Source organism: Sturnus vulgaris, unplaced genomic scaffold (assembly GCF_052056855.1).
Source record: "Sturnus vulgaris isolate bStuVul1 unplaced genomic scaffold, bStuVul1.hap1 Scaffold_195, whole genome shotgun sequence".
Classification (NCBI taxonomy): domain Eukaryota; kingdom Metazoa; phylum Chordata; class Aves; order Passeriformes; family Sturnidae; genus Sturnus; species Sturnus vulgaris.
Genome location: NW_028276170.1, coordinates 8791494 through 8804825, shown reverse-complemented (window position 1 = coordinate 8804825; position 13332 = coordinate 8791494). Strand labels below are relative to the sequence as shown.

At 50.5% G+C, this 13332-nt stretch overlaps 1 protein-coding gene across 2 annotated transcripts; it reads right to left on the bottom strand.

The window, feature by feature from the left end:
• Window positions 1–1540: 1540 nt before the first annotated feature.
• Window positions 1541–6716, bottom strand: LOC148218064 (class I histocompatibility antigen, F10 alpha chain-like). 2 transcript variants are annotated; one of them, XM_088158199.1, is made up of 8 exons: window positions 6581–6716; window positions 4660–4923; window positions 4124–4396; window positions 2694–2966; window positions 2494–2601; window positions 2360–2395; window positions 2209–2240; window positions 1541–1779 (listed from the first exon to the last, which is right to left on the bottom strand). In XM_088158199.1, exons 1-7 carry the CDS (start codon window positions 6654–6656, stop codon window positions 2215–2217), a joined length of 1056 nt encoding a protein of 351 aa, XP_088014325.1. In that variant the 5' UTR covers window positions 6657–6716; the 3' UTR covers window positions 1541–1779; window positions 2209–2214. The 2 variants fall into 2 exon arrangements, with proteins under 2 accessions (XP_088014325.1, XP_088014323.1); XM_088158197.1 differs by having other exon boundaries at window positions 1541–1776; window positions 6581–6691.
• Between the last annotated feature and the right edge of the window lie 6616 nt (window positions 6717–13332).

Genomic DNA, 13332 nt, shown 5'->3' with positions numbered 1-13332 from the left:
TTACCGTGAGCTACTGCCAATGTCTCTAACAGCTTGTTCCTGGTCCTAGTATCAGGGATTTGTTTTTCCAATGCTTGTTTTAACTGGTCTATAAATTCCATGTATGTCTCTCCTGGCTCTTGCCTAATATTAGTATACTCTGAGTTAGGATTGCTGCCATCTGCTACATGGACCAATGCTTTTAACAAAAATTTTTAACTTCATTGAATACTTGCCTGGGGACTGCTGCTGCTTGCTCCTCAGGTTGGCTAAATTGTCCTTCCCCGGTTAGGTGGCCCATCATTTATGTTGTGTCATTCAAACATAACTGAAATTTAACCCAAACTTTACTGAAACAAGCCCACATTGGCTGCCTGTCACTGCAGTGTCACTGTTGATGTGTCCCTTTCCCCAGTCAGCTCTCTGATCATGTGGTGTCCACGCATCTCCCCAGCCCATCACTGCCTCACACACGAGGTGACCACCACCCCACTCTCTGGCCATCTGACCCGCAGCTGAGCCCTTCCCAGAGTGCCTCTTGGTGGATAAAAGTGAACATAGTGAACAGGATTTAACAAAAATAGAAGAGGCCCTTATTCTCTAAGGCGTTCCTTATTTCCTACAGTTATGGTCATCACCATTATCTCATGGTCATGGTCACCTAATGGTCACCTCACAGTCACCTCATGGTCACAATCATCTCGCAGCCATGGTTGTGTCATGATCATCTCATGGTCTTGATCAGCACATAGCAATGGTGTGTTGGGGTCATCTCATGGTCACCTCTAGGTCAAGATCCTGTTATGGTCATCTCACAGCCTTCAGTATTTCATGGCCATAGTGGTGTCAAGGTCATCTTGTGGTCATCTCATGGTCACAGCCATCTCATGGTCATGGTCATTTCCTGATCACCATCATCTTATGCTTGTGGTCATCTCACTGTAATGGTCACCTCATGATCATGTCATGATCACCTCATGGTCATCTCATGGCCACGACCACATCAGGGTCACCTCAAAGCCATGGTTTTGCCATGGCCAACCCATGGTCATCTCTTGGTCCAAATCATGTCATGGTCAGGGTTGTGGTTGTGTCATGGTCACTCTCATCTCACGGCCATCTCGTGCCCATGTCATGGCCAGGGAACTTCTCCAAGATCCTGAGCCCCAATTTTGGGACACTCAAGGACCTTTGGGGACAATGAGGCCTGGCCTGACCCCTCCCCCCATCCCTCTGCCCCTCCAGGAGCCCAACGTGGCCAAACCCTCCTGGGGACACCTCGGACATGGGACACAGAGTGGGAAATGAATCCTGAGGGATGGAGCTGGGTGTGGTCGGCAAGTCCCAATTCTAGTCCTGCTGACCCCATCCTGCTCCTGCTGTCCCCATTCCACTCCTGGTGTCCCCATTCCCATTCCTGCTGTTCCCATCTCTGCCCCTGCTGTCCTTATCCCACTCTGCGGTCCCCGACCCTGCCCCTAGTGTCCCCATCCTTATCCCCAGTGTCCCCATTCCTGGCTCCCAGAGAGGAACTGCCAGGCACTGGAGGAAGGAACCTGGATTTATTGCCCCAAGCAGGATTTATTGCCTCAAAGCAGGATAATTTCACACCAGAACTGAAGTATTGTGAATATTTGTGGTTCTTGGATTTAAAATACTGGAAAATCAGAAATGGATCCATTAGCAAAAGCTGTGAGTGTCTGGGAGCAGCAGGATGAGCTGTGCTGGCAGCTCTTGGTTTCCTGGGAAGAGGGAAGGGGCCAGATCCAGCTCCATGAATCACTCAGGCGGTGATTCCTGCTGGGATGAGAAAAGGTCATGGTGTCACCCTGTCCCTGTCCCCATCCCACAGGATGGACCTAGCTGGAGCCCATGGAGAGCAGGAACTCCTCTAGAATTCTACCTGATCCCCCTCCAATCCTGCTCCATCCATCCTGCCCCAGTAGCCCTCCGGAATCCCTCCCTGATCCCTCTCCATTCATCATCCATCCAACCATCCATCCATCCATCCCAATTGATCCTGCTCCATCCATCCCACACCAATACTTCTTCATCCATCCCACCTGAACTAACTCAAGAATCCAATCTAACTCAAGCCCTGATTTCATTCCACAATTCCATCTGATCCTGCTCTGGATCCCTGCTCTGATCTGGAATCCCTCCCTGATCCCAATCTGTTCACCCTGCACCAATCGCCCTCTGGAATCCCACTCTGATCCCCCTCTGTACCTGCACTCAAGCCGCTGGTCCCACATCATTTCCTGCAGAAAGAGAAGATCCATGAGATTCCACAATGGATCACGCACTGGGATTAACCCCAGGATCCATCCTGGGATCTGCACAGAGGGGATCCGGAGCTGGATCCACCACTGGTACTCACTGGCTGCCATGCTGTATTCATTCCTGTCCCTCCTCCCTGTGGAAAAACAGCGGGATCAGCATTGGTGGCACAGGATTCCCAGAACAGTGCCAGGTGGATCCGTGCCCCTTCCCAGCCCCCATCCCATGTGTTACCGGATTGGTGCTTCCAGACAATGAATCCAATGAGGACAATGAGGATGATGATGGCAGCGATGATGGAGACAGCAACCACCACAGTGAGATTCCTGCCAGATGTTGGCTCTGGGAAACGAGGGATGGTGAGCAGAGGGAAGGGAATCTTCATTTGGGAATTACAAATTCCCAATTCCCACATTCCACATTCCCAGCCTCACCCCAAGCGTAGATCCCGAGCTCCAACATTCCGGGATGCTCCACCCGGCACCGGTACTGCTCCCGCTCCTCCGGCCGCGCCTCGATCCTGGCCCAGGTGTGGAAGGTGCCGTCACTGTTGGGAACGATCCCGCCCCACTCCGTCTCCTGATCCCAGATTTCATCCCCCTTCATCCAGTTGACTGCGATGGAGCTGGGGTAGAATCCGTACGCGTGGCAGGACAAGATCAGCGTCCCGTGTTCCTCTTTTCCAGACACATGGACATCAGGGGGCTCTGGAATGGGATAACGGTGAGAGACATCCATGGAATTCCATGGGAATGGGATGAGGGTGAGATCTAACCATGGAATTCCATGGGAATGGGATGGGGGGCGATCTGCCCCTGGAATTCCCACTGGAATAGGATGGGGATGAGATCTGCCCATGGAATTCCCACTGGAATGGGATGGGGGCGAGATCTGCCCATGGAATTCCCCCTAGAATGGGATGAGGGAGAGATCTGCCAATGGAATTCAATGGGAACGTGATGGGGGTGAGACCTGCCCATGGAATTGTCATAGTGCCTGGTTTTATATTGTGTTAATTGGTTTGTACTTAGTTCTACAATGGCTCACTCCTATGTTACACCCCTAGTTTGATATGTTTTGGATTCTCCCCTTCCTGCCTCTACCCATGTCCATCATCCCCGAACCCCTCCTATATTCCAGATTCTTCCCTGCTCATCACCCTAGCCCCAACCCACATGGCTGTCAATCCCCCTTGGCCCCTCCTATCTTTCCAGCATGTTCTGTATCAGTCATCCCCTTCTTGGTACATGATTCGATGTTGCATTATAGTCTCCGCCTATGTTTCCCTCTATTGGTTGTATGTAAACTTAGTCCCACCTTATGTTACACCCCTAAGCTGTAGCGATTGGTTGCTGTATTGTACCCTCCCATGGGGGAGGGCCCCTATTTAAGTTGCTGCAAGTCTGTGTTCCCTGCCTTCTGTGGTTCCTCCTCCGTGACCGTGGTTGGTTCTCTATCCCTCTCCAATAAATCCTATCCTGGAATTACAAAAGGACTCTCCTGCGCTCTTTTCCTTCCCTTGGACCGGTATCATCGCAGCAAGAGCTTGGAGCTCTACCTTTATCTCGGGTTCCCAGGATCCTGGGAAAAGGCCACTCTCGGCACAGGCTCGTCTTGGAGCTAGCAGGGCGACCCTAGCTTGAGTGGGCAAAGGGGAACTGTGTCAGAATTCTATGGGAATGGGATGAGGATGAGACCTGCCCATGGAATTCCATGCGAATGGGATGGGGGTGAGACCTGCCCATGCAATTCCCACTAGAATAGAACGGGGGCAAGATCTGCACATGGAATTCTCACAGGAATTACCATGTTCCCAAGTCCTCCATTCCCAAATCCCACATTCCCACAGGAATTCTGCTCCCACCTTTGTGGTCCAGCTCCTTCTGCCCGTATCTGACGTATTTCTGGAGCCATTCTGGACATTCGTGCTCCAGGGTATTCGTCAAACTCTTAGCATAATTTTCATGTTCCCAGTACCTCCTGGTGACCTCAGCAGCGCTGTTGGCCGTCACAAATCTCCCAGATCCCAGGTCAAAGGAGATGAAATCTTGCCCATCGTAGCCACTCCGGTAGGATCCACGGATGCTCCCATCAGACAGGAGGTCACAGCCCGTAACTCGCAACAATGTGTGGAGACCTGCAGGGATTGTACCCACAGAGAACCATGGAATTGTCTCCTATCCCCACAGAGCCCCATTCCAACCCTAAGGAGCCCCAGAGTCTGATGGAGACCCACAGAGCCTCCTCTCAGCCCCAAGGATCCACATCACAGCCCATGGATCACAAGATATCCCATACCAGCTTAATGGATGTATCCCCATCTCAGCCCCTTTGGCACCCTGTGAATCCACAGCCAAATCCCATAAATCTCATCCCAGCCTCACAGATCCCCCCACTCACCCCTGCTCTGGTTGTATCGGTCCTGCAATGTCTCCAGGTTCCCGGCAGTCACGTGCTGGCCCCTCTCATAGAACTCGGTCTGGCTATCCCAATATTCCGGATCGGCTCCATCCTTCATCCACTGTGTCAGCGGCTCCATCCGGCCCCGCTCGCTGTCATAGCGTGTGAAGGGGATCCCATCCAGGTACCCCATGGACATGAACTGGGGGATCCCCGGGCTGGGCTCCGACACCCCCACAGACAGGAAGCGCAGGGAGTGGAGAACTGGAGGGACACGGAGATTTGGGGGGGTTGAGGGGGTCATGGATGAATGAAAGAGAAACTGGGAGAGCCTGGAATGGGGTGCATGGGGCCCCAGTGTCCAGCAATGGGGGCTCAGGGGACTCCCTGTGCCAAGGAAAGGGAGATACAAGGACTGTGAGAGGTGGGATGGGGTTCCAGGGAATCCCTGTGCCCAGGAAAGGGGGATACAAAGTTTAGGAGAGATGGGATGGGGGTGGCAGGAGATCCCTGTGCCCAGGAAAGGGGGTCCAGGGGTCCCCAGCCAAGGAAAAAGGGGTCACAAGGTGGGGAGACCTGGGACAGCTGGAATGGGGAGCTCAGGGGTCCTTGATGCAGAGGGAAAGGAGGCCTGGGGGGCGGAGAAAAGCAGGAATCAATGTCCAGGGGGTCTCAGGGTCAAGGAAAGGGGGAGTCTGGAAATAGGAAAGGCAGGATGGATGGGAAAGGGGGTGCAGGGGGGATTGGTACTGGATAAGGAAAGGCAGGGGGCACGAGTGCTCAGGATTAAAAATTCAGGGGGTGCCCAGAGCCCAGAATCCCCCCGGGACCCTCCACGACCCCCCAGGGCACCCCCCCGACTCCCTGGGACCTACCACAGGACAAGCAGGGTGTGGAGAACTGGGGGGACGCAGAGACTGGGGGGGCAGGAAGCAGAATGTGGAGAGCCGGGAAGGGTCCAAGGTCAAGGAAGGGACTGGGAGAGGAGGGATCGGGGACCAGGATGTCCCTGTGCCCAGGAAAGTGGTCCAGGGGTCCCGGGTGTTGCGGGAAAGCGGGCTCTGGGAGCTGGGAAAGGCAGGAATGGGGGTTCAGGGGGTCCCTGGTTCACGGGAAAGGGGGGGGTCTGGGGATGGGAGAGGCGAGCGGATCCCGGAGGCGCAGCCTGGGAGACGGGAAAGAGACCGAGGGAGAGCGGTGGGGGAGGGGATGCGGAAAAGGGGGAATTCCAGGGAGTTCATCTGGATCCCATTGGATCCCCGCTGCGACCCCCATGAGACCCCTGGGACGCCGGGGACCTCTTGGACTCCGTTTCGGGAAGCGGCGGGAGTGGAAAACGGGGAGGACACGGAAAGCTGGGAGATCCGGGGGGTCCAAAGGTCAAGGAAAAAAGCGGATCTGCGGTCTGGGAAAAGCGGGATGCCGGAAAAGGAGGAGCAGGGGGGTCCCAAGGCCGGAAATGGAGATTCAGGGGTGTCTCTGTGCCCAGGAATGGGGGTTCAGGGTGGTCCCGGTGCCAGATAAGGGACTACAGGGGGGGTCTCGGTGCCCGGAAATTGGTGCTCAACGGAGTCTCCGTGCCCAGAAATGGGGGTACAGGGGATCCTAGCGCCGAGGAAGGGCTTGGGAGGGGGTCACAGGACCCAAAATGGGCTATGGAGGGGTCTCCCGTACCCGGGAATGAAGGTTTGGGGGGTCGCGGTGCCCGATATGGGAAGTTCAGGGGGGTTCCCGGTCCGCGATTCGGGGTTCAAAGGGATCCTGATCCTCAGGAATGGGGTTTCAGGGGGTCCCGGTGCCAGATGAGGGGGTACAGGGGGTCCTGGCGCTGGGGAATGGGATGGGGGGGTCACAGGACACAAAATGGGGATACCGGTGGGAGGGTGTACAGAGTGGTCGCGATTTCAGGCGTCCCACTCACCTTTCGTCGCGTCCCCCGGATCCCAGAGGAGCCCCAGGAGCCCCAAGAGCAGCCCCAGACCCAGCGCTGGAGCCATCGCGCTGCTCCGCTGCGGGCCCGTACCCAGCACTGGCCCCGCCTTTAGAGCAGTCTCCGGCTTCGCCATTGGCGCCGATATTTTCTTTTCACCAATGGCAGACCGATGTCTGAGGACGTCATCGGTCGCCGGGTAGATCCCGGCCTCTCAGGTTGGGACGCGAAAGCGAAAGAGACCGAGGGAGCGCGCGCGGGGGGAGGGGACGTCGGAATTCCACAGAATTCCTCTGGATCCCTCTGGATCCCCGCTGCGATCCCCCGAAGCCCTCTGAGAACCACCTGGGACCCCCTTAAGAAAGCGCCGGATAAGCCGTTTCGGATCTTTGTTATTAAAAAATGTATAAATTGAGACCCAAATCAAAATTAGATTAAATGATCTCCTGTTACTGTCAGAGACACAAAATAATTTATTGGGGAAGGATTTAATAATAGCATTGGACTTGAAAATTGAAGTATCCCGAGGGCAACTTAAAATTTATGCCTTAACGAAAAGGACGAGGAGCAAATATGTCCTGAGGTGTGGTACACCCCTGGGGAAAAAGGGAAGTTAAAAATGAAACCTATCAAAGTGACAATCACTGATCCTGATTTGCCAATCCGAGTTCGTCAATATGCAATATCATTAGAAGGGAGCCCGGACCTTAAGCCTGTCACAGAAAACCTTTTGCCACAAGGGGCTTCAGAACCATGTATGTCCCCACATAATACTCCTATTCTGCCTGTCAAAAAGACAGATGGGAATTACAGATTGGTACAGGATTTGAGGGCTATAAATCAGCGAACTGTCATCAAATTTCCTGTAGTAGCAAACCCTTACACTCTCTTAAAAGAGTTGTCCCCTGACTACACTTGGTATAGTGTAATAGATCTAAAAGATGCCTTCTGGGCATGCCCGTTAGAGGAAAGTAGCAGAGATTGCTTTGCCTTTGAATGGGAATATCCTGATAAAGGCAGGAAACAACAACTGCTTTGGACACTATTGCCTCAGGGCTCTACCAATGTCTTTGGGCAGCCCTAGAAGAATTAATGCAATCTTTTGAGCTACCAGAAGAGGTGAAATGGTTACAATATGTAGTTGATCTATTAATAGCAGAAAAAGACGAGAAATGGGCCTATATGACTTCTAAACTTTTTAGGACAACAGGGTTTGAAGGTATCCAAAGCTAAATTAGAATTCACAGAACTAGAAGTAGAATAATTAGGACATTGGCTAAGTAAAGGGAAAAATAAATTGGATCCTAACAGCGTGTCTGGAATACTAAGACTGGGACCTCCAAAAACCAAAAATGAAGTGAGGAAATTTTGGGAATCCTGGGATACTGTCATCAATGAATAGAGAGATTTAGTGAGAAAGTGAAATTTCTATATAAAATACTTACACTAATCGCCTGAAATGGACAGAAGAGGATGATAAAAGTTTTGAAAAAGTCAAATATGCTTTAATTCAAGCCCCTGTACTCAGTCTCCCAGACTTGGAGAGACCATTTCAGTTATTTGTAAATACCTCTGATCAAACAGCATATGGGGTGCTCACCCAGGAATGGGCAGGCAGTCGAAAGCCAGTGGGATTTTATTCTAAACTGCTCGACCCTGTCAGTCGGGGTTGGCCCACATGCCTCCAGGCCCCAGTGGCCACAGCACTTTTAATTGAAGAAGCCCGAAAAATTACCTTTGGGGCAGCCCTAGTGGTCCACACCCCTCATAACGTAAGGGGAATTCTGAATCAAAAAGCTGAGAAATGGTTAACTGATGCCCGAATATTAAAATATGAAGCTATTCTAATCACTTCCCCAGATTTGGAGATAAAAGCAACAACTGCTCAAAGTCCTGCACAATTCCTATATGGGGAACCAGGAGAAAACTTAGAACATGATTGTGTGGATGTTATAGAATTACAAACAAAAATTAGACCTGATTTAGGAGAAGTTGAATTTAAGGATGGAGTAAAATTGTTTATAGATGGATCTTCTCGAGTGGTGGAAGGAAAATGAAAATCGGGATATGCCATAGTAGGAGGAGAAGAATTGAAATTAGTAGAATCCGGACCCTTAAACGCAGCAGGGTCCGCTCAGGCTTGTGAACTATTTGCTCTTTATAGGGCATTGTCTTATTTAGAAGGTAAAAAAGGAACGATATATACGGATTCTAAGTATGCCTATGGCATAGTCCACCCATTTGGTAAAATTTGGGAAGAAAGGGGGTTAATTAACACTCAAGGACGGGGGTTGATACATCAAGAGTTAATTGTTAGAATACTAGAGGCTCTTAGGGGCCCCACTGAAATTGCTGTGGTCCATATAAGAGGGCACCAAAAAGGAACAAGCTACCATACAAGGGGGAATAATCTGGCTGACAAAGAAGCAAAAAAAGCAGCATTGGAGCAAAAACCGGTTTCTGTATTAAGTACTAGAGTTAGAAATCTCAGCCCCAACCAGGAATTACAGAAGCTATTTACTCCTCAGGAAAAAGAAGCAATAAAAAAAATTAAAGGCAGAACAGCATGAGAACAAATGGGTTTTACCAGATGGCAGGGAAATTTTACCTAAGACCCAGGCCAGACAAATTATTGAACAATTACACCAACAAACACATTGGGGAACCAGAGCACTAGCAGACCAATTTTTAAAATTTTTTGGATGCATCGGCATTTTTGATATTGCAAAGCAGAGCGTACAGGGTTGTTTAACTTGTCAGAAAATTAATAAAAAAGGTATGTGACAAGGTCCGTCAGGAGGACGGAAAACTGCTTACACACCCTTTGAAAGAATACAAGTAGATTTTACAGAATTACCAAAAATAGGAAGGTGGAAATACTTACTAGTGATAGTAGACCAATTAACCCACTGGGTAGAGGCACACCCTGCAGCTAGAGCCACATCACAAGTGGTAGCCAAAATATTGTTGGAACACATAATCCCAAGGTATGGCCTGGTTCGAGCAATAGACTCAGAGCAGGGGACGCACTTTACATCAAAGGTGCTGCAGTCACTGACCCCGGCACTGGGCATCAGCTGGGAGTATCACACACCTTGGCACCCTCAAAGTTCTGGCAGGGTTGAAAGGATGAATCAAACATTGAAACAACAGCTGTCAAAATTAATGATTGAGACGAAAATGCCATGGACAAAGTGCCTCCCACTAGCCCTGTCTAATATACGAATAATGCCAAATTGGAAAACAGGGATTTCACCATAGGAAATGCTGTATGGTATGCCTGACCCTAAAGGAGTACACCTTGATCCGACCTTAGTTCAGGACCCTTCTCTTCAGAATTACATAATAACAATCAGCAAAAACTTGGAAGAATTAAGAGAGAAGGGGATTTTAGCCCAAACTGTCCCTCTAGGATTTGCCATACATAAAATTAAGCCAGGACAACATGTGTTAATTAAAGTATGGAAAGAAGAAAATCTAGATCCAAAATGGGAAGGACCGTATTTAGTTCTGTTGACAACTGAAACAGCTGTGAGGACAGCTGAAAAGGGATGGACACATGTGAGTAGAGTCAAGGGTCCTGTAACCCCTCCTACTGCAGGTTGGGCAGTGACATCTGAGCCTGAAGACCTCAAAAGGCGAATTCGGAAGACTTGATGTCAATATCGGATCAATTCGTCTCGAAGGTCTCCTAATCAGGACTGAAAGTCACCTGCCCCAAACCCAGGTGTAGCCTGTTCATCAAGAAAAGGTGTCCATATTGTACTGAGTTGTTGTGGTGTTATTCCTATGGTGGGTATCCCCCATTCCCATTATGTGTCCAGTGTATAAAAAAAGAATATAAGGAAACTATTACAGTATTAATACCCTATAATAAGGAAAAACAAAAAAAAGAAGGAAAACCAGAACAGAGGTATTGGCAAGAAAGTGTCAGAAGGGTTGTGTATACCGAGCTGTTACTGCTGCACCTCGTACTGGAATGTTAAAGCTAAAAGCTGGGACAAAATTAAGAAACACTACCAAAAGAGAAAGACAAAGTGGGAGAGCCCAGGACATATTCCCTGCTGCCGAGAAGATCAAACAAACCTCGGCTACTGGCAGCAACCCCGTAGGCCTTGAGGGAGGCAGAGGGATGAAAATGGTCATGGGAGTCATCCCATTGCTAATGATGATAAAAGGAAATAATGCTGATGCTTGTTCCAAGTGTCACCAGACAATTGGGTACGGGGATGCACGGTATCCACCCTTGCCTTCCACACACACATCAATTCGGCCTGCTGTAATAAACACATTATGCACTATTATGGAAAGAAGTGGCCACCAATTCGGGAAAAGGAGGGTGGGCTCCATGGGCATACCAAAGTTGCCCAGCAGGAGAGACACACCTCTGCTTCCCAAAAGAAGGTATGTGGGGATATTCAGATCAGGGAGGAGTGCAAGATCACTACAAGGAGGAATTGATTAAAAAAAAATTATAACTAAAATGTTCAAAGGAAAAAGGACAAACCGTGGGGGACGTTTTAACTTGTATGAGAAAATAAAACAACAACTCAGCGAACGGGAGCTACCCACCTTGGGAAAGAATTTATTTGTAGAATTAATGAAAGAAATTACTGCTGATCTTAACTCACTGTTGGATCTGTAGAGGAATGCAGATGACTGAACAATGGCCATGGAGTGGGGGAGGGATTAGGGCCAGAACAGTTGCTACAGTGAAATCAAACAGAAATATCGAGGGGGAGTGTGTGGGAAATTTAATAATTCTGAATACTGATTAGAAATTTATGATCAGAGTGAAGTAATTACTAAAATTGCAGAAGAAATAAAACGAATAGCCCATGTACTGTACAAACCTGAAACAATATGATTAATGATAATTGGTGGAATAACCTGTTGGGGGGAGCTTGGTGTAAGAAATTAAGGTTTATGTTAACATGTGCATTATGAGAACTACTGTTCATCCCTTGTCTTGTTCCACGCTTCATTCGACTAATCCAGTCGGTGATTCAAGGAATGCAAGTTGCTACAATACCAATAGACCCTGAGAAGGCAACAAAATTAATGGCAGTACATGAATTAAATCTAGTACAAGAGGTACTGACAAAATTTGAAACCAGAACACGAATCAATGGGATAAAAAAAGAGAAGTGGGGAAATTGTGACAATTGACAAAAGATTCGTGTTAATCACAAAAGCATTGGGGTTTGCATAAACCAGAATACAAAGCTCTGAAATGAAGCATGGACACTAGATAAAGGAAATTATATGATTAAATAATTCAGTTTAAAATCACATTGTTATGTTATATTATGTTGTATTACCCAACATTATAATATATTATGTTATGTTTTTCAAATAAGTTGTATCGACTACCAGCTTGCAAAATCAGACTTCCCAAAAAGCCCTTCCTGCCTTTGTCTAATCAATACTGCCTATCTCAAGGACCAGACTCCCAGAACTTCTCTGGTGCTTATCTAGAAGGACCGGATGGCTATCTGTGACTGATTATCACCCAAAGGCTTTGTGAATTTGTGTACAACGAGAACCCACAGTATAAGAAGAGGCTGCAAACCAAGGTTCGGTGGAGCGTGGAGTGGGCGGTGACCCCTCACGTTCCCCAGCGCTGCTTGCTCTTTCTATATCAAATAAAGCAATCTAAATTTTGCTGAATATCGAGACTTTTGTCTCTCATTTATAACAGGGTTCACCTTTTCCTCCTCCATGTGTAACGTCGTCTGGAGCACAGAGATCCCAGGAGCTGCTTCCTCCTGAGCCAGTGGCACTCCTGGCACTGGGCAGCGCAGGGCCCTGTGCCCCGTATATACCCCTGCAGGGCGGGGCTGTGCCATGTCACCAGGACAACAGAATGGCCAACAGCACCCAGGAACCCGATAGAACGGCCCTGTGTCACAAAGGGCCCAGGCCAGCAGCCCTTCAGCAGCCCAAGCCCCTGGAAGTGTCATGGAGCAGGTGCTGGCTTTGCAGGCTGGGCTGTGCCGGGCCAGAGGAATTGGCCGGATGGACGCAGGCAGGGAGTTGTGGTCAGCGGCTCCATGGGCGGCTGCAGGCCGGGGATGAGGGGTGTCCCTCAGGGAGGGCTCTGCCTCGGCCCCGGGGGGGCCCAATGCGAGGGCGAGGGGCTGGGGGGGCCATGGGGGCGTTCGATCAATGGGGAGGGCCCGGGGAGTGCTGAGAAGGGGGTGGTGAGTGGGGGGGAGGGAGGGATCCCATGGATTTGGGGGGAGTCTTGATGAGTGTGGGGGGAGTCCCATGGATTTTGGGGTCCTGGTGACGGGGGGAGAGCGGTGAGTGGGGGGGTCCCATGGATGGGGGAGGGGCGGTGAGTGAGGGGGGTCCTGGCGCCCTGGGGTGGTCCCAAGTATCCGGGGGGGTCCCAACGCTTTGGGGCGCTCGGTGAACGGGGGGGCAGTGAATACGGGGAGCCCCGGTAAATTGGGGGGGTCCCTGGTGATAACCGGAGGAGGAAGTGGGGGGAAAGGAACGAGCCCCAAGGGACGCCCCCCGGTGCTGGGGACACCCCGGTGCCCCCCCAGCGCACGGCCCCCCCCCCATTCCCGCTCCTGTTCCCGGGAGAAGTCAAAGGGGAGGGGCGGAATCCCCGGGATGGGCAGGGGGGGCACAAAGGGGGGTCCGGGCCCTCTGCACCGGAGGGTGGTCGGTACACGAGGGGGGGGTCCAGTCCCGGTGCCCGAGGGGGCGTCCCGGTGCCCGGTGATTCGTGA

Coding starts and splice junctions, on each gene's coding strand:
- LOC148218064 (XM_088158199.1), bottom strand. CDS start 6,656: ATGGCTCCAGCGCTGGGTCTGGGGCTGCTCTTGGGGCTCCTGGGGCTC. Junction 2,602..2,693: donor GCTCGGGATCTACGCTTGGG/GTGAGGCTGGGA, acceptor CTCGTTTCCCAG/AGCCAACATCTGGCAGGAAT. Junction 2,396..2,493: donor TGTCTGGAAGCACCAATCCG/GTAACACATGGG, acceptor GTTTTTCCACAG/GGAGGAGGGACAGGAATGAA.